The 24298-nt window shown below is 40.2% G+C and overlaps 1 protein-coding gene across 1 annotated transcript in view; it reads left to right on the forward strand.

Moving 5' to 3' along the window:
• Positions 1–24298, forward strand: part of LOC124798138 (endoplasmic reticulum transmembrane helix translocase) — a 189982-nt gene that overhangs the window by 115074 nt on the left and 50610 nt on the right. Inside the window, exons 18-19 of the mRNA XM_047261412.1 lie at positions 8747–8943; positions 20102–20244. Coding sequence (XP_047117368.1) covers positions 8747–8943; positions 20102–20244 — 340 coding nt within the window. The remainder of the gene's footprint in view (positions 1–8746; positions 8944–20101; positions 20245–24298) is intronic.

Consider the following 24298-nt stretch of genomic DNA (forward strand, 5'->3'; position numbering starts at 1 on the left):
TGGTGGAGTGGGGAGGATTTCATGAAGGATGGATCTCATTTCAGGGCAGGGATACGACTTCCTCAAATACTGCCCTGAAATGAGATCCATCCTTCATGGGGAAGAAGTCCAACATTCACTCGGTGTGCTTGCCGGGGGGCCTTGTCCGGAATGTGGAAGAGGCTCTTCCAGCGGCTATCGAGCGTGCCAGGTGCAGCCAGCTGCCAGTCAGTGGGGTTCCAAGGAAATCCTGGGTCTTTTTGATGGATGGCTAAATTGCTGAAGGCAGCCTCCACCTCTAGAGGAGCGGAAGCCAAGCTGGCGATTTGCACCATTGTACCCAGGGTGGACTGGGATCCTGTGGTTTGGAGTCGAGTGGAGGATCTAAATCAGAGGATGCGTCAACTCTGCGACAAAAGTAGTTGTAGATTCCTTGACCTGTGCTATAGGGTGGAAGGTTCTAGGATGCCCCTTGATAGATAAGAGGGACACTACACATAGGAAGCAGCTATAAGGGTAGCACAGTACTTGTGGCGTTCACGTGGGTTTTTTTTAGAGTAGGTTCCTCCCGATGGGAAACAAACCTGAAAAATTATAAGTTAATGACACTGATGTGGGTGTGCCAACTGTAAAAATTGTTAGTTCGCCTAAACAGGTCATTCCAAAGGATTTAAATATGCTAAATCTCATGTTAGTAAATTATCAAAGTGTGTGCAGCAAGATCCCCTAGTTACTCTCCAAATTAAACAGTAGTAATGCCAATATTGTACGAGGTATCGAAAGCTGGTTGAAACCAGACGTTAATAGCAGTGAAATTTTGAACTCTGGTTGGACAATGTTTTGGAAGGGTAGGGCTGATGCTATGGGAGGTTGTGTGCTCATTGCAGTTAAAAGCTGTTTGAACGCAGTTGAGATCGATACTGGGTTGGATTGTGAAATAGTCTGGATAAAACTGTCAATCAGACAAGGAGTGACCATGGGATGTTTTTATAGAGCACTGGGAAAATACGACTTTGGTGCGAATAGTGCCCTCTGCCACATACCACTTGGTGAGTACCCTCAAAGAGGTGTGTATTTTGAAGTCAATACATATTTTGGGTTTACAGAATTGTCCATAAAGTTTTTATGAGACATTATTATAATTTGGAAAGGGTGGATATATTTTTGTATTGAACTCTATATTTGATGTTTGAGCAGTATCTGAATTTTTAGGTTTAACTGTTCTGTTCCCTTCATTTAATAATTGTGTTGTGGTACCCATTATTCCATGCAATGGAATATAGTAAAATATGAGACTGCAGGCTTTCTCAGTGAATCTCGATGATAAAATCTTCTTGGAGTGACAGCCGAGTGAGTGCGTCATTCTCCAGCAACGTTTCAGCAAGTTTCATGCTTGCCATCTTCAGGCCGTCTTCGCCTGAACGTTGACAGAGAACAACACATAGACTCAGCTGTCAACCCGAGAAGTTTTTATCATTGGAATGTAGTAAAACTAACTCTCCCTGTTTCTTTTTCTGCAAATGATAATTTAAGCAGTCTGCTCACAAATGCCTGGGGGAAAAGCTGTATGTAGTCGTGACAGTGAAGGTTGCAGTGGTGGAATCAGAATCTTTTGGAGGCCGTTGACTACAAAGTAGAGATGCTGCATAGACAGTGACAGCATAGTTTTTACTTACAATTATCCAAATGAAAAAGTAGGATACAATTTGCTTCTACCAACAACCATTGTTCAATCAACAGAGGAGAGTACAACTGTCCTTTTGCCCTTTCTGTGTGGTAGCTGGATTCTGCTTATCTGATGCTTGTGAAATGACACCCGTAAATGACAGCTTGTTATAGTGCATAGGAAGAGAAGTGAAAAAAGTCTTCTATGTCTTCTTCACAGACTCAAACTCAACAAAAAATGTATTAACTTGTTCTTCTCTTGAAACCACACAGACAAGCAAAGATCATCCATTGCCCAGTAGTTTGTGTATCATTCCCCACATAATCTACATGTGAATGGTGCAGGATAGAGTGGTTAACCAGTGTCTGATATTTTGGATCTAGAAAGTTGGCCAAACTGATTGACAGTGTTGGAGGTGGATATAGCAGAGGTTTTCTTATCTAGGTAATGCCTTGTTGGTATTTTTTTTCTTTTTGTGTTTTTTTTTCTTTGGGAAAGCTAGTGATGTTACCCTAAGATATAATATCCATCTTCTCATTTTCATTCCTAGCAAACTGCTGTAATGATTAAGAGACTGGGCTTGCATTTGGGTGGATGTTTCAAATTCCCACCCTCTCATCCATATTTATGTTTTATGTGGTTTCCTTAAATTGCTTAAGACAAATAATGGAATAGTTCCTTAGAAAGGACACAGCTGACTTTCTTCCCTATACTTCCCCAAACTGACCTTGTGCTCTGTACCTAATGACCTCTTCATCAGTGAAACATTAAACTCTGTAACCTGCTATCTATCCCCCCCCCCCCCCCTCCCCATTCTTGTACAATCCTTTTCTTTCCAGAATTTTTATTTTCAGATGTTGAGGCATATGTAAGTGCTAGATTCTCAGGACAGAAAGGTATTCCCAATAACCTGTGTAAAATGTAACTATGTTTTGAATAGCCACAAGCAGTAAATCACACAAAATACTGTATATCTCTCTGGTGCACTCTTTATGGCTGGATTTGCTGTTTTGTACCATTTTCAGCTGTAGAACCACTACACATCAGGTAGGCATCTAACTTCAGATTTGCTTCTGAAATGATTGTGTTTGGACTTGAACCAGTACCACAATGTTTCTGCACATGTGAACTTCGTATTTAGGGATATCAGCTTAAGTTTTAAAAGTGGTGTGCAGTTTCATACCCTTCTGTTTGATGAAAAATTCATGTGGTTGACACATGGATGTGGAGGCATCCAATATCTTGAAACACCTCACTTGCAGACCATAGGAATCAGCTGCTCCTGCTGTTACAATTATACAAAACTTTTTTTTATCTTTTCTTTACTTTGAATATTCAGTTTCTGGCTCAGCAAGGCAATCTTATCTGAAGTCCATAGACGCTGCACTGCTTGAAGGTATTATTGGGTTGGATGTAGGGGCTTTGAGGACAACACTATAGCTAGCATCTGTGCTAAGTCTGGTGAACTATTATTTGCTGATTCGCAGCAAAAACTCATTAAGTTCCATGCATACAGCTTATTGACCACCTCATAGCCATGGGTGTTTTATGCTTTCTGCTCCATGTTTGAGGCTTGTTAACTATTTAATTCTACAATATTTTGACAAGGGCACTGATAATTTTGCTGTGCTACCATGAATATAATGGTAACATGTTCTTAACTTAAATTTGACATTGTTCTTATTGGGAGAAGGACTTCTCTCCAGATATCAAGTTTGTATTTAGAAAGTAACACATAAGCGAAACACAACTTGTTCTTTTCAAACCTGACATCTTCTCAATCATGGGTAGACACACACACACACACACACACACACACACACACACACACACACACACACACATTTCGTATTCCTATATTTTGAAATGTGTTGAACCTCTCATATGACTTTGCTGTATGTCTTCCCTCAGGTATTCCATTCCACAAGGCTTTCATTTTTCTCCCTGAGAGTGGTTTCTATCCCCTTGTAAGATGTCTGCATAAGGTTCCCTGATGTATGGCCTGGTACAAAGTATATACCAGTACTATATTGACTGACTTGCCTTAAATATTCACTGATTGTTAATCTGAATTTTAAAATTTGTTGTTAAATATTGAAAGAGTCTACAGAGAATTCACATTGTTTAATATTAATATCTTGCCCAGAGCAATTTTAGTCTGTATTATAGAAGTTGAATGGTGTTATACATAGAAATTGTACTCCTGTCAACGAGCATCTTTGTAAATCATTGCACATAAGAAGCCATGCAGTTCATAAACATATTCATACATCAGTGTTCATTTGACTGATTACTGGGGGCTCAGACTCAGTATTCAAGGCTTCTGTAACCTGACTGAATAACATTTTCACTCCTGTAAAGTAGAAGATATTATCAAATATTAACAAACAGAATTTACATATGTATTTAGTAAGTTATCTTGAGTTCATTTAACAACTGAATAGTGTTGTAACTAAACACATTAGTTGAACTGATAATCTTTCTCAGTAACTCTCCAATACACCAAAGAAATGATGTAGACATGTTTCCTATAGCTAGAGCCACCAAAAATTCACATTTGTGATAAATACGAATGTACAATAGCATTCTGGAAGTAATTTTGAGCATTTTTTTTGAAAGAGATGGTTGTAAACTAGATGACACAAACGAATGCCATATGTGTCAACACCTGTGGCTGGTTCAATGACAGAAGGGCTGTCTGTAGTGGAGGAATGATGCATGTACAGACCGCCAAAGAAGAGAGAATAATAGCAGGTGGCATGCTCGAGGTTATTAGAGATCACATAACAATGTCAGATGGACATGTACTGACAACATGGTCGACAGGGAAAGTGTACCCTGTTATCTGGTATGAATGGGCACGTGGGATTAGTGTGTCAGTTATCCATGAATGCCTGTAGACCATGTATGGCTAAGAGGTCACATCTCATCAAATGGTTATCATTGGTGTTGCGTGTTCAGAGAGAGACAGTGTGTGGAGTATGAAGGTTGAATTGGGCATCCCTCCACGCCCATGAATGAAAATGACGCTGCTAGAGTACAGGACATGGTGTCAATGAGCAGGCACATAACAGTGTCGGATGTGGCATCCACTCTGGGTATTGGCCGTACTCAGGCCCATCATGTGCTCCATGATGGGTTGGATCACTGGAAAGTGTCTGCAGGGTGGGTGCCAAGAAGCCTGACCCCAGGGTACAAGGGTGCAAGAATGGGAATCATCCTCATTCACTTGATGCATTATGCATGAGGAGAACAGGAGTTCCTGTCAGAATAACCACAGGCAATGAGACATGGTTGCACCACTTAACCCAGAATCCAAGATCAACTCAGTGACATGGAAACATGTCAGTTCACCAATGAGGAAAAAAGCTGAGAGTGTCACCATCCACAGGGAAGGTTATGGCCATTGTGTTCTGGGTCGTGACGGATGGATTGTCCTTGATTTACTCCAGCAACGAACCATCAGTGTACCATGTTACTGTGAGACCCTCACCAAACTGAGGACCACCATTCAATGAAAAAGACTAGGGCTCTTGAGTGAAGATGTTGTGCTCTTGGGTGACAGTGCAAAATCACATACAACAGTGCTCACACAGGATCAGATTCATCACTTCAAATGGGAGACATTGGATCACCTGGTCTACAGCCCCGATCTTGCCCTGTCAAACCTCCAGTTTTTCCCAGCATTTAAAGCCACATTCTTGGGATGTCACTTCTAAATCAATGCTGAGGCCTAGCAAGCTGTGTGACAGTTCCTTGTGTCACATCACACAGAGTTCTGCCAGAGTGGTTTCTTCAAACTCATTGCATGCTACGACAAATATCTTTGTTGGCTTCTTTTTACACAGTAATACTACATTGTTTTCTGGGCACATATGATATCATGGTAATTGATTTCTAGTGCCTTGAGTTTTTAAATCGAGTGTTTATGTGATGTTATTGCAGTGATTACAAAATAAAATAAAATTTCAAAATAACTCAAGAGTATAAGCCTGTTTGCCGTATGACTTTGCAACCCCTAAGACCTGGATACTCGAACTGATTCAGTTGGGAAGAGCATCGGACAAATCTAGGGATCTTGCTTGCCACAGAAGTACCTGAACATCATGCACACAGTTCATAGAGACAGGTGCAACTTGTGGATGAGCATTGTCCTTTTGAAAAATGGCAGAACAGTACCATCACATGAGAGGTAATACATGAGGATGTAGGATGTCAGTGATGCACCATCGTGTTGTCAGAGTTCGTTCGATCACCACCAGCTGTGACGTGAAGTCATACCAGGTGGCTCTCAGCACCATGATGTTAGGAGTAACACTGCTGTGCCTCTTCAAAATATTGGAAGAATGGGTCCTGTCCTCAGGTCATTGCCGTATTCCCTGACAATAATCATAGAGGGTAGCTTAGAACTGCAATTCCTATCTGAACACCATTTATCAGCAGTCGGTGCTTAGGGCACCACTCCTTATGCAGTCACGTGTTAATGGCAGCCTATGCATTGGACATTAGTTCCCTAGTGCAGCTGTTGATAGTCTTCGACCAGTGATGTGGGATGACACAGAATGTTGCAGAGTATTGATTACTTGTTCTCAGATAGATGACACTGATGTGTTCGAACACCTTGTGATCGTCAGACATGGTTGACAGAAACATTGACAGTGAATACACCTGCCCCCTCATTCTCATGCAGTCCAACATCAGGCCATTGTCACACGTGAAATTTTGAATGTTCTCTTACGCAAAACCTTAGTTTTGTTACTTATCACTTACACTGCTAGTTTCAAAATTTCTGAGAAACAGTTTGTTCACATTTGTCAGTCAACAGTGAACAGATTTTTTTTAACTACAGTACTATTGATCCAAGTAAGAAGTGTAACCTTAAAAATATAATGCCAAAATTTACAGTTTTTCTATTAAGCAGTCAAAATGTGCGTAAAAAAAGTTCTGTTGTAAAATTTCAATTTTGTTTATTTACTCAGAAATATTAATAAAACAGTAGTAGTAACTGCAGCGGTTGCAGACTGCAAGATGAACTGTACACTACTAGTGACAGGAAGAACTCAGATTGACTTAAATTTATGTGTCTAACCATTTAAAAAATAATAATATATTAACTGTAGCTACAGCACAACTTTGAAAAGTGCTGCATCATATGTTGCAAGGTAAACAGCGACCCACACCAGATTTGGCAACCTGATGCCCCCCCCCTCTTCCCCCCCCCCCCCCCCTCTCTCTCTCTCTCCCCCACCCATCCACCCACCCACTCTTCCAGAAACAGCAAGGTTTCAGTCCTCTTCTACCCATTCAGATTTAGATGGTCTTTGGTTTCCCATAAATGCATAAGGCAAATGCATGGCCAATTCCTTTGAAAAGGATACAGTGTTTTTCCCCCATCCTTGTTCTAACCAACGTTGTAGTCCAAGTCTAATAACCTTAAGTTCTAATCTTTCTTCCTTCTTTCCCTCCACAGTCGTCACCCATTGTTGATTTAATTCCAATACCATATGTTGAAACATATTCAAGTTAATGTTTTTGTTTATGATGCAAAAATTTTCAAGAAATATCAGAATCACATGGGGAATTTCCCCAATCCAATAGTCGTCAGAAAAAACGATGGTGATAAAAGTGCTGATACTGTCTTTAAGGTGAAGGAAGTATAAAAATTCAGTTCATTTTTTTTATTTGTGGACTGTTTCCATTATTTATTTGAATTTCTTGTTGTTGTGTTTATATATTTTTTTATAGAAAACCTAAAACACACACACACACACACACACACACACACACACACACACACCATGCTTGAAATACACACTGAAGTGCGAAAGAAACTGGTATAGGCATGCATATTCAAATACAGATATATGTAAACAGGCAGAATATGGTGCTGCAGTCAGCAAAGCCTATATAAGACAACAAGTGTCTTGTGCAGTTGTTGGCAGGTTATCAAGATTTAAGTGAGCTTGAATGTGGTGTTACAGTCAGTGCACACATGATGGGACACACTATCTCTGAGGTAGTGATGAAGTGAGGATTTTTCCCAATGACCGTTTCACAAGTGTACCATGTATGTCAGGAATCCGGTAAAACACCATATCTCTGACATCACTACGACCAGAAAAAGATCCCGGAAGAACGGGACCAACGAAGACTTGAAAAGAATCGTTTAGCATGAAAGAAGTGCAACCCTTCCACAAATTGTTGCAGATTTCATTGCTGGGCCATCATTAAGTGAGTGCAAACCATTCAATGAAACATCATAGCCCCCTTGATGACTGCACGAAACAATCGTTTACACCTCACCTGGGCCCATCGACACTGGACTGGTGGTGACTGGAAATAAGTTGTCTGGTCAGACATGTTTTGCTTCAGATTGTATCGAGCGGGTGGACATGTACAGATATGGAGGCAATTTCATGAATCCATGGATCCTGCATGTTAGCAGGGGACTTCAAGCAGGTGGAGGCTCCGTAGTGGTGTGGGACCGCTGATACCTGTAGATACGACAGGTAGATAAGACAGGTGACTTGTACCTGTCTGATCACCTGTATCCATTATGTCCATTTTTGAATTCTGACAGACTTGGGCAATTCCAGCAGGACAATGCGACACCCCACATGTCCAGAACTTCTACAGAGTGACTCCAGGAACACGTTTCTGAGTGTAAACACTTCCACTGGCCACCAAGCTCCCCAGAGGTGAATGTTATTGAGCATACCTGGGATGCCTTGCATCATCCTGTTCAGAAGAGATCTCCACCCCCTCTTACTCTTTTGGATTTATGGAAAGCCCTGCAGGATTCATGGTGTCAGTTCCCTCCAGCACTTCTTAAGACTTTAGTTGAGTCCAAGCTACATTGTCTTGTGGCACTTCTGTGCGCTCGCAGGGGCCCTACACTGTATTAGGCAGGTGTACCAGTTTCCTTGGCTCTTCAGTGTATAACACACAGTTGTCAAGAAAACCCTTTTTTAACTGTCAAGTTCAAGACAACTGAAACTACCTTTCACTAGTTTTGATACAGGTAGTGCTGTAACTTTTGTATATTATTGTGTAATAAGTAATACGACCTAATAGCTAATAGATATTGTTTTTCATTTTCAGTTTGTCATGTTGTGAAGCAAGGCAGATGCACCCTGGTTACAACATTACAGATGTTCAAGATACTTGCACTGAATGCCCTTATCTTGGCTTACAGTCAATCAGTTCTGTACTTAGATGGTATTAAATTTAGCGATACACAAGCAACTCTTCAGGGTCTTTTGTTAGCTGCTTGCTTCCTCTTCATATCTAGATCAAAAGTAAGTTAAATTATTTTTTGTATCCATACTTTATTACTTTCTTCCTTTGGTTGCAATGAAAGAAGGTAATAGAGATATTTTTTCAAGAGATTTGAGCGACATAATTTTTTCATATATCCATGGAAGGCCTTGATAGAGTGAAATAATGGCAATTGTGTTTGATCCAGGGGAAAGATCAGTGTAGTGAGGAAATTATAAAAATCACATTGTAGTGAGAAATAGTGATAACTGAAGCCCGGATTTATATCCAAAAACAAATTGCTATCATACCCACTAAAAATTCATGAAATGTCCATAAACAAATGCAAAATAAAAATGGTACAAATAATAAATATTTTTATCAGTATTATGAAAAGGATAGTTGATACTCACCATATAGCAGAGAGTGCTCTCTCTCTCTCTCTCTCTCTCTCTCTCTCTCTCTCTCTCTCTCTCTCTCTCTCTCTCTCTCACACACACACACACACAACAGCAGTCGTGACTGTGTGTGTGTGTGTGTGTGTGTGTGTGTGTGTGTGTGTGTGTGTGTGTCATCTATTTTTGAAGAAGGCCTTAGAGGCCGAAAGCTTTATTTGACACAGTCTTTTTGATATGCCTATCTGCAACTTAGCATTTCCGCTATATGGTGAGTAGCAACTTCCCTTTTCATAATATTGTTACATTATGTCCTGGATTTTACATTTTTAGAAATATTGTCAGCAGTTTATCACAATGTAATTATTTTTACTCAATTCTGTAGAAAAGTATTCCAGAGCTTTAATCTGAATCTTTAAGGAAAATGTAAAGAACAGTTTAGAGTAGAAAATCGCCATATTCTCCATTGCCACTGTTGCAACAGATATAAAAATGTCATCCTTACGTTTTCTGCAGTGAAACTTCTTCGTTTGTCACTAAAGTAGGTTTTTTTTTCTAGAGTGAAATTGACCTCTCTCTCCATCACAAGAAGTCACCAGTGCACGATAGTAACTCCAAAGCTCTTCTTCAGTGAATTCATCTTGCACTTTACGCGTTTCCCCATCCGGGTGCGTATTTTACCAAGAGCTGTTTTCAACTTACCAAAAGAAATTTTTCAACTCCGTATGTTTCAAAGAACAGTGCCTACAATACCTGATTCCCTTGGGACAGTGATAGTTGGAATGAATTGTTCCTAGCCTGCAACTTCTGTACAATTTCTGATAGCACTGAAAATGACTACATACATAATGCAATTTTATACACCACTTGCGGTGAAACACTCTAGAGCTATCTGCATAGAACCTGCCTCTTCTGGATCTAAACTGTCTACTATTTTGTTCACATCACTGCAGTGTTTAGCATAGTAACATAGGGCCTCCAACCACAAACCATGCCATGTTAAAATAGGATAATGAGGTATTGCTAACTTCGGAGCCAATTCTCCGAAAATTGAAACTCTATTGGGTGCCTTAATGAAAATTTCTTGACATTGGAAACAAAACAGTCAACTTTTGGATATTGTGATCTCATTTTTTCTGCTACAAAATTGTTTGTACTTCAGTTTTCAGATGATTTGCTACTTGGAACTTTTTGTCAGAAGCAGTACTTCATTCACATAATAAACAGAATAATAGTTGTCCATTCTCACTAAAATTATCACTTCCAAGCTGTGTGACATATTAACACATTTACATGACACAGACGATCATGACAAGTTTAACTGGTGGCAAAACGAAACAATGTATTAAGTCACTCCATATTCTTGCTTTTGAACTGTGATTGCAACTGCACATAAATGCATGTAATAAGTCCAGTAGATGTGAACTTAGTGTCATACCTCACATGATTCAGCAAAAATATTCATTATAAAAAACTTTAATGGTACTTGCAGCCACCTCCCACTCTATGAGGTAGAGGAACCCCAGAATCTGTTGCAGCATGGCTAAACAATTAGCTCAAGGGAAAATAAATAAAACTATTGCATGTGTCAACCAATTAGAATTTTATATAATGTACTTTATAATTTCGAGATAAAATATTATTTGATTATGAATTGGAATTTTTATTTTGGCTAGAAAAAGGAAAATATGCCATTATTCAAACAGTGTAAAATCCAGGATGGAATGTTACAGTATTATAAGAAGGAAAGTTGCTACTCACCATATAGCAGAGATGCTGAGCCACATATAGGCACAACAAAAAGACTCACAATTATAGCTTTTGGCCATGAAGGGCTTCGTCAACAGTAGATACGCATTTGCACACGCATACACACTCATGCAAACGCAACTCACACACACAACTGCAGTCTCAGGCAGTGTGGTTTCAGCTGCCTGAGACTGCAGTTGTGTGTGTGTGTGTGTGTGTGTGTGTGTGTGTGTGTGTGTGTGTGTGCGCGCGCGCGCGCGCGCGCTAGTGCTTATGTGTGTCTATTGTCGACAAAGGCCTTAATGGCTGAAAGCTATAATTGTGAGTCTTTTTGTTGTGCCTGTCTGTCACTCAGCATCTCCAAAATATGCCATTATTCATAAGTTTTAATAATGTGCGTGCAAAATCAATTTTCCCAAAATATGCAGTTACATGCACTTTAAAAATGCACCAGTGGCCTCATAAAGGTGAGAACGGTAAAGAATATTGCAAATGCATACATTTAGACTATTCAAAAACCCTATGCATTTTGCATACAAATTACAAACCCTTGCCCTGATTGATAACAGTGAGTTGCAAGGGGAATGTAGGTGGGGGCAGTTTAATAGTGAGCAGTGACTGTCCTTACAAATGCAACAGTTATGAAATTGTTCCACGGGGCAGACTTTTCAGTATGGCCAAATCCATTCGTACTTAAATGGAAATACTTTTGTCAGGAGAACTGCTAGCTATTTTCTTAGATTCCTTCATGTGAAGAAATAGAAGAAATAATGTGGAGGTAACAAAATATCATCAAAATTAAGCTAGGAATGACACTTGGAACAATAAACCAAGAGGAACATAGCTGGACATATGTTGATGTTGTTGTTGTTGTTGTTGTTGTTGTGGTCTTCAGTCCTGAGACTCCATGCTACTCTATCCTGTGCAAGCTTCTTCATCTCCCAGTACCTACTGCAACCTACATCCTTATGAATCTGCTTGGTGTATTCATCTCTTGGTCTCCCTCTACGATTTTTACCCTCCAATATTAAATTGGTGATCCCTTGATGCCTCAGAACATGTCCTACCAATCGATCCCTTCTTCTAGTCAAGTTGTGCCACAAACTTCTCTTCTCCCCAATCCTATTCAATATCTCCTCATTAGTTATGTGATCTACCCATCTAATCTTCTGTAGCACCACATTTCGAAAGCTTCTATTCTCTTCTTGTCTAAACTATTTATCGTCCATGTTTCACTTCCATACATGGCTACACTCCATACAAATACTTTCAGAAATGACTTCCTGACACTTAAATCTATACTCGATGTTAACAAATTTCTCTTCTTATGAAACACTTTCCTTGCCATTGCCAGTCTACATTTTATATCCTCTCTACTTCGACCATCATCAGTTATTTTGCTCCCCAAATAGCAAAACTCCTTTACTACTTTAAGTGTCTCATTTCCTAATCTAATACCCTCAGCATCTCCAGACTTAATTAGACTACATTCCATTATCCTCGTTTTGCTTTTGTTGATGTTCATCTTATGTCCTCATTTCAAGACACTGTCCATTCCATTCAACTGCTCTTCCCAAGTCCTTTGCTGTCTCTGACAGAATTACAATTTCATTGGCGAACCTCAAGGTTTTTATTTCTTCTCCATGGATTTTAATACCTACTCCGAATTTTTCTTTTGTTTCCTTCACTGCTTGCTCAATGTACAGTTTGAATAACATTGGGGAGAGGCTACAACCCTGTCTCACTCCCTTCCCAACCACTGCTTCCCTTTCATGCCCTTCAACTCTTATAACTGCCATTTGGTTTCTGTACAAATTGTAAATAGCCTTTCGTTCCCTGTATTTTACCCCTGCCACCTTCAGAATCTGAAAGAGAGTATTCCGGTCAACATTGTCAAAAGTTTCTCTAAGTCTACAAATGCTAGAAATGTAGGTTTGCCTTTCCTTAATCTAGCTTCCAAGATAAGTCGTAGGGTCAGTATTGCCTCACGTGTTCCAATATTTCTACGGAATCCTAACTGATCTTCCCCGAGGTCGGCTTCTACCAGTTTTTCCATTCGTCTGTAAAGAATTTGCATTAGTATTTTGCAGCCGTGACTTATTAAACTGATAGTTCGGTAATTTTCACATCTGTCAACACCGGCTTTCTTTGGGATTGGAATTATTATATTCTTCTTGAAGTCTGACAGTATTTCGCCTGTCTCATACATCTTGCTCACCAGATGGTAGAGTTTTGTCAGGACTGGCTCTCTCAAGGCTGTCAGTATTTCTAATGGAATGTTATCTACTCCTGGGGCCTTGTTTTGACTCAGGTCTTTCAGTGCTCTGACAAACTCTTCACGCAGTATCATATCTCCCATTTCATCTTCATCTACATCCTCTTCCATTTCCATAATATTGTCCTCAAATACATCGGCCTTCTATAGACCCTCTATATACTCCTTCCACCTTTCTGCTTTCCCTTCTTTGCTTAGAACTGGGTGTCCATCTGAGCTCTTGGTATCCATACAAGTGGTTCTCTTTTCTCCAAAGGTCTCTTTAATTTTCCTGTAGTCAGTATCTATCTTACCCTAGTGAGATAAGCCTCTACAGCCTTACATTTGTCCTCTAGCCATCCCTGCTTAGCCATTTTGCACTTCCTGTCGATCTCATTTTTGAGACGTTTGTATTCCTTTCTGCCTGCTTCAATTACTGCATTTTTATATTTTCTCCTTTCATCAATTAAATTCAATATTTCTTCTGTTACTCAAGGATTTCTACTAGCCCTCGTCTTTTTACCTACTTGATCCTCTGCTGCCTTCACTACTTCATCCCTTAAAGCTACCCATTCTTCTTCTACTGTATTTCTTTCCCCCATTCCTGTCAATTGTTCCCTTATGCTCTCCCTGAAACTCTGTACAGCCTCTTGTTTAGTCAGATTATCCAGGTCCCATCTCCTTAAATTCCCACCTTTTTGCAGTTTCTTCAGTTTTAATCTACAGTTCATAACCAATAGATTGTGGTCAGAGTCCACATCTGCCCCTGGAAATGCCTTACAATTTAATACCTGGTTCCTAAATCTCTGTCTTACCATTATATAATCTATCTGAAACCTTCTAGTATATCCGGGGCTCTTCCATGTATACAACCTTCTTTCATGATTCTTGAACCAAGTGTTAGCTATGATTAAGTTGTGCTCTGTGCAAAATTCTACCAGGCGGCTTCTTCTTTCATTTCTTACCCCCAATCCATATTCACCTACTACGTTTCCTTCTCTCTCTTTTCCTACTAACGAATTCCAGTCACCCATGACTATTAAATTTTCGTCTCCCTTCACTATCTGAATAATTTCTTTGATTTCATCGTACATTCCTTCAATTTCTTGAGCTAGTTGGCATATAAACTTGTACTACTGTAGTAGGCGTGGGCTTCGTGTCTATCTTGGCCACAATAATGCGTTCACTATGCTGTTTGTAGTAGCTTACCCGCATTCCTATTTTTTTATTCATTATTAAACCTACTCCTGCATTACCCCTATTTGACTTTGTATTTATAACCCTGTATTCACCTGACCAAAAGTCTTGTTCCTCCTGCCACCGAACTTCACTAATTCCCACTATATCTAACTTTAACCTATCCATTTCCCTTTTTAAATTTTCTAACCTACCTGCCCAATTAAGGGATCTGACATTCCACGCTCCGATCCGTAGAATGTCAGTTTTCTTTTTCCTGATAATGACATCCTCTTGAGTAGTCCCCGCCCGGAGATCCGAATGGGGGACTATTTTACCTCTGGAATATTTTACCCAAGAGGACGCCATCATCATTAACCATACAGTAGAGCTGCATGCCCTCGGGGAAAAATTATGGCTGTAGTTTCCCCTTGCTCTCAACCGTTCGCAGTATCAGCACAGCAAGGCCGTTTTGGTTAGTGTTACAAGGCCAGATCAGTCAATAATCCAGACTGTTGCCCCTGCAACTACTGAAAAAGCTGCTGCCCCTCTTCAGGAACCACACGTTTGTCTGGTCTCTCAACAGATACCCCTCCGTTGTGATTGCACCTACGGTACGGCTATCTGTATCGCTGAGGCACGCAAGCCTCCCCACCAACGGCAAGGTCCATGGTTCGTGGGGGGGAGCTGGACATAATAAGATCGAAAATCACAGAAGAATACAAAAACTAAAACACATTTTTTTTTTCATGGATTCTGTCTTGTTTTGCTGTGTGTGTTTATTTGTAGCCATTGGTGAACTTTCATTTCAACCCTGTAGAAAATCTCATTACCTCTCCTGAGGTACACCCACTAATAACCATTGCGTAGGATGTACTAAACTAAAACAAAAATATTCATTATAAAAAAAAATTTAATGGTACATGCAGCCACCTCCCACTCCATTTATGTATAGCAGTTTAGGCTTAAAGAAACTGTGTGTGTGTGTGTGTGTGTGTGTGTGTGTGTGTGTACTCTAGCAGAGTATCTTTTTTTTAAAGGATTTCTTCTGAAAGCTTACAAAGCTTTCATTCTTTTTCGTATACCGGCTGATGGCTTAAGGGGACCACACCCTGCCTATCTAACCCATGTTAATTTAGGCAAGTATTTGACTCATTTCTGAAAAAAACTATTTGGTGCAGGACCTTAATATTTTTACTGTATGTTACATGATGCTAATAGAGTCAACTGTACTAAAATCTACTTTATCCATTTTATAGTTTTTAAGAAATACTTTTTTAAATTTATTAACAAAAAATATTAAGTTTTTTCTGCAGAAAATATTTTTTGTGAACTTCTTAATGGGGGAATATTAATGAATGTAGTACCAGAGGTGGCTTTTTATGTTATGCAGAGTCTCTGAAAATTTCATTCATTTATATGTGATAGTTTCTGATATAATGGGGCGTATGTACTGAAAATTTTAGTTTGCAGGAAATTGTCTTTAAAGAAAAAACTTTTGAAATTTGTTACGTACAGCTAATTAAAACTGTCCTGCTGCTTATGATGGCCCTTCTTTGGCCTCTAGCAGGTCTTGCAGCTTGTTTTTCACCTTGTTGGGTGTTTGTCTTGCTTTCTTGGCCATATTAGATGAAGACCTGTCTGCATCGGCTATTCTCATTTTATCGCAATGTTGCAGTCCAGTGATAATATTTTCACCAGGATTAATTCCCAGCTTTTTCAGTACCCAATATTTTCCAATATTACCACAGTTGAATGTAATAACAGCATCATGAACTCCTAGTTTCATTGTATGCGTGTCTACAAATACAGTTTTAGGAAGACTGTTCCAAATTCTCCAGTTGCCTGAACCCTATTGCATTTGCACCCCAAATTTTTTCCTGATGGACACAATCCATGACATGGATTATCATCAGTAGATGACTTATGGAAGAATATGGCCCAAACATCTCTCTTCATTGCCTCCAGATTTTCTTTATTTCTCCTAATTGCCTGCAAGTTTTCTATTTCAGTTCTAGTTAACCGACCCTGTCCGGTCAACAATTTTCCATCTTCTAATTTTTTTTTCCTCTCATATCAACAGTTAGTTTTCTCAGCCTTGTTCCCAAACATTTTTGAACATGGCCTACACATTCTATTTTGCTAATAATGGCATCTCCATATGGCTTGGAGCACACCACAGTGTTGTATGCCTTACTGTCATCATCACCCAAATATTTGGTGTACCGTACGCCTCTTGTTTCTACAGAGTGATGAAATATTTGATGTACTCCATGAACTTCCATACCACCACTTGTTCCTCTAAAATTAGCCACACAGGTGTCCTCGCCGGCCAAAGTGGCCGTGCGGTTAAAGGCGCTGCAGTCTGGAACCGCAAGACCGCTACGGTCGCAGGTTCGAATCCTGCCTCGGGCATGGATGTTTGTGATGTCCTTAGGTTAGTTAGGTTTAACTAGTTCTAAGTTCTAGGGGACTAATGACCTCAGCAGTTGAGTCCCATAGTGCTCAGAGCCATTTGAACCATTTGAACAGGTGTCCTCTTTATGTTCATTGACTTTGCAACATTTGCAATATTTAGACATTATCTCCATATGTAACACTTTACTGGTGTCTATACTCGTGGCAGTCACTACTCCATTCAGAGAAGTATGTCCTCTTTTCTGGCAACTTCCATCAAGTGCAACTGCAATATCCGAACATCCATCATTTTCTTCCACTGCATCCCTAGCAGCCAGTTTCATGCTTTCCTCACTGACCTCACATACAGCTTTCTCTAATATGCAGTCAGTTTTTCAAATTTATTTGGTGGTTGATGTAAGTTCATCACTAAACAAAATGTTCTCCCTGCAGCCATGCTCTTGCCTGCGGATCATAAGGCATAAACTAATCTAGTATTGGTTTCCCAAGGGCCACTTGCTTCTGGTTTTGAAGAACTCATAAATGAAATCACAGCTGAACATTTAGTGCAAATTAAATCCGAAGCAATTGCTAGGCCTTTTCTCCCACTGGCACACTCTTAAATTTTCACACTCTGTGACTGATCACACTGTCTACATTGTACAAATTTAGAAATTACATCTAATAATATTCTCACATTTATAATAATGTTACTGCACCCCTTGTCACTTACAGTAAATTCGTTGTAACTCTCTTGAAATGGTGAGAGCTTCTTTGATGATGCACTTGTTGAAGAATTGCAATTAGAAACATTGTTACCAGGCGACATAACCTCTTGTACAGGAAGCTTTCTAAACTTGTTTCCTCTAAATTGTTGTTTCTAGAAAATGGCTTTACGTTTCGTCATCTTCATCTACATCTACGTGACTACTCTGCAATTCACATTTAAGTGCTTGGCAGAGGGTTCATCGAACCACAATCATACTATCTCTCTACCATTCCACTCCCGAACAGCGCGCGGGAAAAACGAACACCTAAACCTTTCTGTTCGAGCTCCGATTTCTCTTATTTTATTTTGATGATCATTCCTACCTATTTAGGTTGGGCTCAACAAAATATTTTCGCATTCGGAAGAGAAAATTGGTGATTGAAATTTCGTAAATAGATCTCGCCGCGACGAAAAACGTCTTTGCTGTAATGACTTCCATCCCAATTCGCATATCATGTCTGCCACACTCTCTCCCCTATTACGTGATAATACAAAACGAGCTGCCCTTTTTTGCACTCTTTCGATGTCCTCCGTCAATCCCACCTGGTAAGGATCCCACACCGCCCAGCAATATTCTAACAGAGGACGAACGAGTGTAGTGTAAGCTGTCTCTTTAGTGGACTTGTTGCATCTTCTAAGTGTCCTGCCAATGAAACGCAACCTTTGGCTCGCCTTCCCCACAATATTATCTATGTGGTCTTTCCAACTGAAGTTGTTCGTAATTTTAACACCCAGGTACTCAGTTGAATTGACAGCCTTGAGAATTGTACTATTTATCGAGTAATCGAATTCCAACGGATTTCTTTTGGAACTCATGTGGATCACCTCACACTTTTCGTTATTTAGCATCAACTGCCACCTGCCACACCATACAGCAATCTTTTCTAAATCGCTTTGCAACTGATACTGGTCTTCGGATGACCTTACTAGACGGTAAATTACAGCATCATCTGCGAACAACCTAAGAGAACTGCTCAGATTGTCACTCAGGTCATTTATATAGATCACAAACAGCAGAGATCCCAGGACGCTTCCCTGGGGAACACCTGATATCACTTCAGTTTTACTCGATGATTTGCCGTCTATTAATACGAACTGCGACCTTCCAGCCAGGAAATCACGAATCCAGTTGCACAACTGAGACAATACCTCATAGGCCCGCAGCTTGATTAGAAGTCGCTTGTGAGGAACGGTGTCAAAAGCTTTCTGGAAATCTTGAAATACGGAATCAACTTGAGATCCCCTGTCGATAGCGGCCATTACTTCATGCGAATAAAGAGCTAGCTGCATTGCTTCAATAAACACAACAAAACACACACAAACAAGCACTGCAAACGTAAGTATAACAACTACTCGCAATCACACTTGAACAAAACTAACCGTGTGTTTGAAAGTGTGTTGTTTACAAACAGCAGAAACAAAAGGATACCAACCATAGCATTCCAAGGATAGCCAACACACCCGGTAATAAAAAATTTTAAAAATCTCTAACGTGCATAGCAGGGGATATAAAGATCTAAAATATATGCAAAAAAGTGGGCGTGGCACATAAACACACGTGGTAGGAAAATGCTCTTTAAATGCTCGGAAAAAAATTTATTTCAGCAAAATCCTTTTCAGAGTACTTAAATAAAACGTTAATCTATCGAAATATGATGAAAACTGAAAATCTTTTTTTTTTTTTTTTTTTTTTTTTTTTCTCCTGAACGGCAGTGTGGTCCCCTTAAAGCCTCTGTAGTTGGATGACTGGTCTCCTTTACTCCTTATCATATACACATTGCCAGAACTTTCCTTACTAAAGGTATAAATTGCTGTTATCTGATCATCACGTAACACAGGTTTATTTATGGAAGAAGAAACATCTTAAATAACGGTCACACTTGACTGCAGAAAGAGGGGGAGGGGGGGGGGGGGACAGAGAGAAGCTGAGAAATAAGCATGATGACAGCAGTATAGTTGAAGAAAGAAACACTAGATACTAATAAAATGCAGATACAGGCTACACAAAATTAAAATTATTCTTTCTTAAATCAAAATATAGAAACTTAAATTCAAAATTGTATATAGAAAAGTAGCTTTGATTCATTAATGGGGTACATGGGACAAATGTTAAAGTAAACTCTAGAAGTTAAATGTAGTAGTCATGTAATCATCCTTATAAATCTAGCTTTTAAATTTAGACCAATCCAGTTTTACATATGGTTTATAATTATTAGATCATTTACATGTAAGAAAAATTAATTTTTATTTTGTGTGTGTGTGTGTGTGTGTGTGTTTTATTGATATGTATAATGATATTGATGATGATGGTGGTGATGATAACAATAACAATGTGGGTCTTACTGTTAATCCAAAGTGATTAGTTAGTAATAAAAAAAACATATTTCATACAAATAATTGTACACCAGTGATTGACTTGTTCGTATCAAATGATGATTATGTTTTTCTCTCGTTTCAAGCCATTGAAGACATTATCAAAGCAAAGACCTCTTCCAAACATCTTCAACCTTTACACTATTCTAACAGTCTTGCTTCAATTTACGGTACATTTTGTGTGCCTAATATACCTAGTGCAGCAAGCATCACTGAGATCACCACGAAAGTAAGTGAAAATTGTTAACAAAACTACCAAACTGCTCTTGTAAGATTTATTTATTTATTTATTTATTAAGAAATAGGGTACCACATTTGCTTCTTGTTGTTTGTAGTGGTATGTCAAACGTATTACAGCAGACATAATATGTAGAACATAACTGAGTCAGCCTTAGCTTGTGCAGCCATTTCTTAAACAAGGTATATACATACATTTGAAATAGTTTATATGTAGAACGTCATTCTCAACACCATCTGAGGAAGCCCTCTAACCTGCATACATCCTTCTATCCCATTGGAATTCCACTGTCTCTCAGAATCCTGTCCATCCCATTCTGAGACAAAGTTATTTTCCAGAATGAGATTTTCACTCTGCAGCAGAGTGTGCGCTGATATGAAACTTCCTGGCAGATTAAAACTGTGTGCCCGACCGAGACTCGAACTCGGGACCTTTGCCTTTCGTGGGCAAGTGCTCTACCATCTGAGCTACCGGAGCACGACTCACACTCGGTACTCACAGCTTTACTTCTGCCAGTACCTCGTCTCCGACTTTCCAAACTTTACAGACCGCAGGAGAGCTTCTGTAAAGTTTGGAAGGTAGGAGACGAGGTACTGGCAGAAGTAAAGCTGTGAGTACCGGGTGTGAGTCGTGCTTCGGTAGTTCAGATGGTAGAGCACTTGCCCGCGAAAGGCAAAGGTCACGAGTTCGAGTCTCAGTCGGGCACACAGTTTTAATCTGCCAGGAAGTTTCAAAGTTATTTTAATTTCAAGGTGGATGAGCTCAGTGTGAACTTAACATTTGTTAGGCTTGGTGTTAATGACAAAAAGATCAGGCTTGCAACTACTGAAAGTGTTAGTCAACTGTAACTCTGTGGTAAATGTCTCGTAGTTATCTTCCTCACACATCCTCTTAAGAACAAGTCACAGACTACTAGTACCAGTGTGTAATGTAGCACATGCCATGTATCAATGAGCACTGTCTTATTTAAAGGCTGTGGTAATATCCTCACCAATGAGAAATAAAATATGAAAACACTTGATTTGAAATGTATTGGGGTGGTGCCGATTCCAAAAAAAAAAAAAAAGAAAAGAAAAGAAAAGAAAAGTGTTCATATGAGACTATAATATGTAACACCAATCCCTTGAATGCTGGTTGGCTTATTGTGTGCAACCCAAATCCCATCACCTGTGATGATCCAGTCTAAAAACTCATCATGGTACCACTGCAGAAAAGTCAAAGCTGGCCCCATGCACTTAGCTTTGTGTTCAGGTGTTAGTTGTTTCAGAATCCAATTTATGGAACAGGTTTTCTTGACAATTTCGTGCAACAAAGAGCAGACATCTGTGGAAACTGACTGCCGAGTTCCTTGATTGTGAAGTGATGATTCTCCATACATGGGTAACTTTAATAATGGATGGCCTCCTATGTTGCGCTCATCATCATGAACATTTTGGTGCATCCTGTAAAGTCTCTGCATCAGTGATGCATCATCTGCTTGCTCATTACGTTAGGCCTGTGGGCTTGGCACAGTTGATGATGAATTTCAATCGGCACTGTGTTCTGTGCATTCAAAAAACTTTATCACCTGTCTCACATCACACATGGTGGGGGCTGGAATACAAACCTCCATTTTCAGCTGCTGCTGCAGAGTTAACGTGAGATCCCAGGAAGTTATGTTAGCACACACACCATTTCATGTCGTATGGATTGCTAGCTGTGGAGCATGTGGGGAAACATATTTTATGGACACACCTCATATATACTACCTAATCAGAAATACATCTATGGAGTAGAAGGAATTCTCATGTAGAAATGATAGTAATGTGTTTAACTTCCATTATCTGCCAGAACCTTTAATTCACAAGGGTGATGGTCAAATATTTTTATGGCAGCATACTTCTTCCTCTGCGGGAGTAATATTAAGAAGTGATTTTTTGTTCCTAGTGTTATATCTGTGAATGCTACAATTATTTGCCAATATTTCCTGATTCTTCCTTACAGACTTCATTAGAGAGTAAATATATTGTGAGGCTGTCATTACTTCACCTTAATTCTTTATGAAGTTGCTACTTTCATATACTTTCAAAATATAGAGCTTGCAACAAAAAGTCTGGGAGATTGAAATTTCTAAAGGGTGAATAAAACAGCAAGCAGTGTTCATGGGTAGTGCTGTTGGTCGATCGACATTGGACGGTTAATGCTGGTTTTGCATAACACTGGAGTTGTCATCAGATGGTGTCCCATATGTGCTCGATTAGACAGATGTGGTAATAGATACTAACAAAGAGATAGAGGGGCTGGCCAGTACTTACCTCAGCTCAGTACAGCCGATAGATACACATAAAACAGAACTGAAAATTTACATTCCTAGCTTTCGGAACTTTGTTCCTTCATCAGGGAGGAGAGAGGGGAAAAAAAGGGAAGAAGGGAAAGTGGATTCAGTTACTCACAACCCAGGTTATGAAGCAACAGGGAAAGGTAAACAGGGAGGGTAGCAAGGATGGAGGCATGGTTGTCAGAGGGAAGCCAAAGATATTCTACTGTAAGTACTGTGCCAGCTTCAAACCAAAGAGGATGCATACAGAAGTAAAGTATAAAGATAAACACAACTATGTAGGATGAAAAGATGCGTGAATGGCTAAAGAGGAAAGGGAAAGAGGAGAAGACTGAAGAGTGAATGGGAGTGAGGTTCTTTAACGTAGGTTCAGTCCAGGGGGATGGCGGGATGAAAGGATGTGTTGGAGTGCAAGTTCCCATCTCCGCAGTTCAGAGGGACTGGTGTTGGGTGGGAGAAGCCAAATGGCACATACGGTGTAGCAGGTTCCTAGGTCCCTAGAATTATGCTGGAGGGCATGCTCCGCTACTGGGTATTGGGCATCTCCTAGGCGGACAGTTCGTCTGTGTCCGTTCATTCGCTCAGCCAGTTTGGTTGTTGTCATGCCGATGTAAAAGGCTGTGCAGTGCAGGCACGTCAGTTGATAAATGACATGTGTAGTTTCACACGTAGCCCTGCCTTGAATTGTGTATGTTTTACCAGTAGCGGGGCTGGAGTAGGTGGTTGTGGGCGGATGCATGGGGCAGGTTTTGCAGCGGGGTCGGTTACAGGGGTAGGAACCGCTGGGTAGAGAAGGTAGTCTGGGAATATTGTAGGGTTTAACAAGGATGTTACGGAGGTTAGGGGGGCGACGAAAGGCAACTCTGGGTGGTGTGGGGAGAATTTTGTCAAGGGATGATCATCCCTTGACAAAATTCTCCCCACACCACCCAGAGTTGCCTTTCGTCGCCCCCCTAACCTCCGTAACATCCTTGTTAAACCCTACAATATTCCCAGACTACCTTCTCTACCCAGCGGTTCCTACCCCTGTAACCGACCCCGCTGCAAAACCTGCCCCATGCATCCGCCCACAACCACCTACTCCAGCCCCGCTACTGGTAAAACATACACAATTCAAGGCAGGGCTACGTGTGAAACTACACATGTCATTTATCAACTGACGTGCCTGCACTGCACAGCCTTTTACATCGGCATGACAACAACCAAACTGGCTGAGCGAATGAACGGACACAGACGAACTGTCCGCCTAGGAGATGCCCAATACCCAGTAGCGGAGCATGCCCTCCAGCATAATTCTAGGGACCTAGGAACCTGCTACACCGTATGTGCCATTTGGCTTCTCCCACCCAACACCAGTCCCTCTGAACTGCGGAGATGGGAACTTGCACTCCAACACATCCTTTCATCCCGCCATCCCCCTGGACTGAACCTACGTTAAAGAACCTCACTCCCATTCACTCTTCAGTCTTCTCCTCTTTCCCTTTCCTCTTTAGCCATTCACGCATCTTTTCATCCTACATAGTTGTGTTTATCTTTATACTTTACTTCTGTATGCATCCTCTTTGGTTTGAAGCTGGCACAGTACTTACAGTAGAATATCTTTGGCTTCCCTCTGACAACCATGCCTCCATCCTTGCTACCCTCCCTGTTTACCTTTCCCTGTTGCTTCATAACCTGGGTTGTGAGTAACTGAATCCACTTTCCCTTCTTCCCTTTTTTTCCCCTCTC

Source organism: Schistocerca piceifrons, chromosome 5 (genome assembly GCF_021461385.2).
Source record: "Schistocerca piceifrons isolate TAMUIC-IGC-003096 chromosome 5, iqSchPice1.1, whole genome shotgun sequence".
Classification (NCBI taxonomy): Eukaryota; Metazoa; Arthropoda; class Insecta; order Orthoptera; family Acrididae; genus Schistocerca; species Schistocerca piceifrons.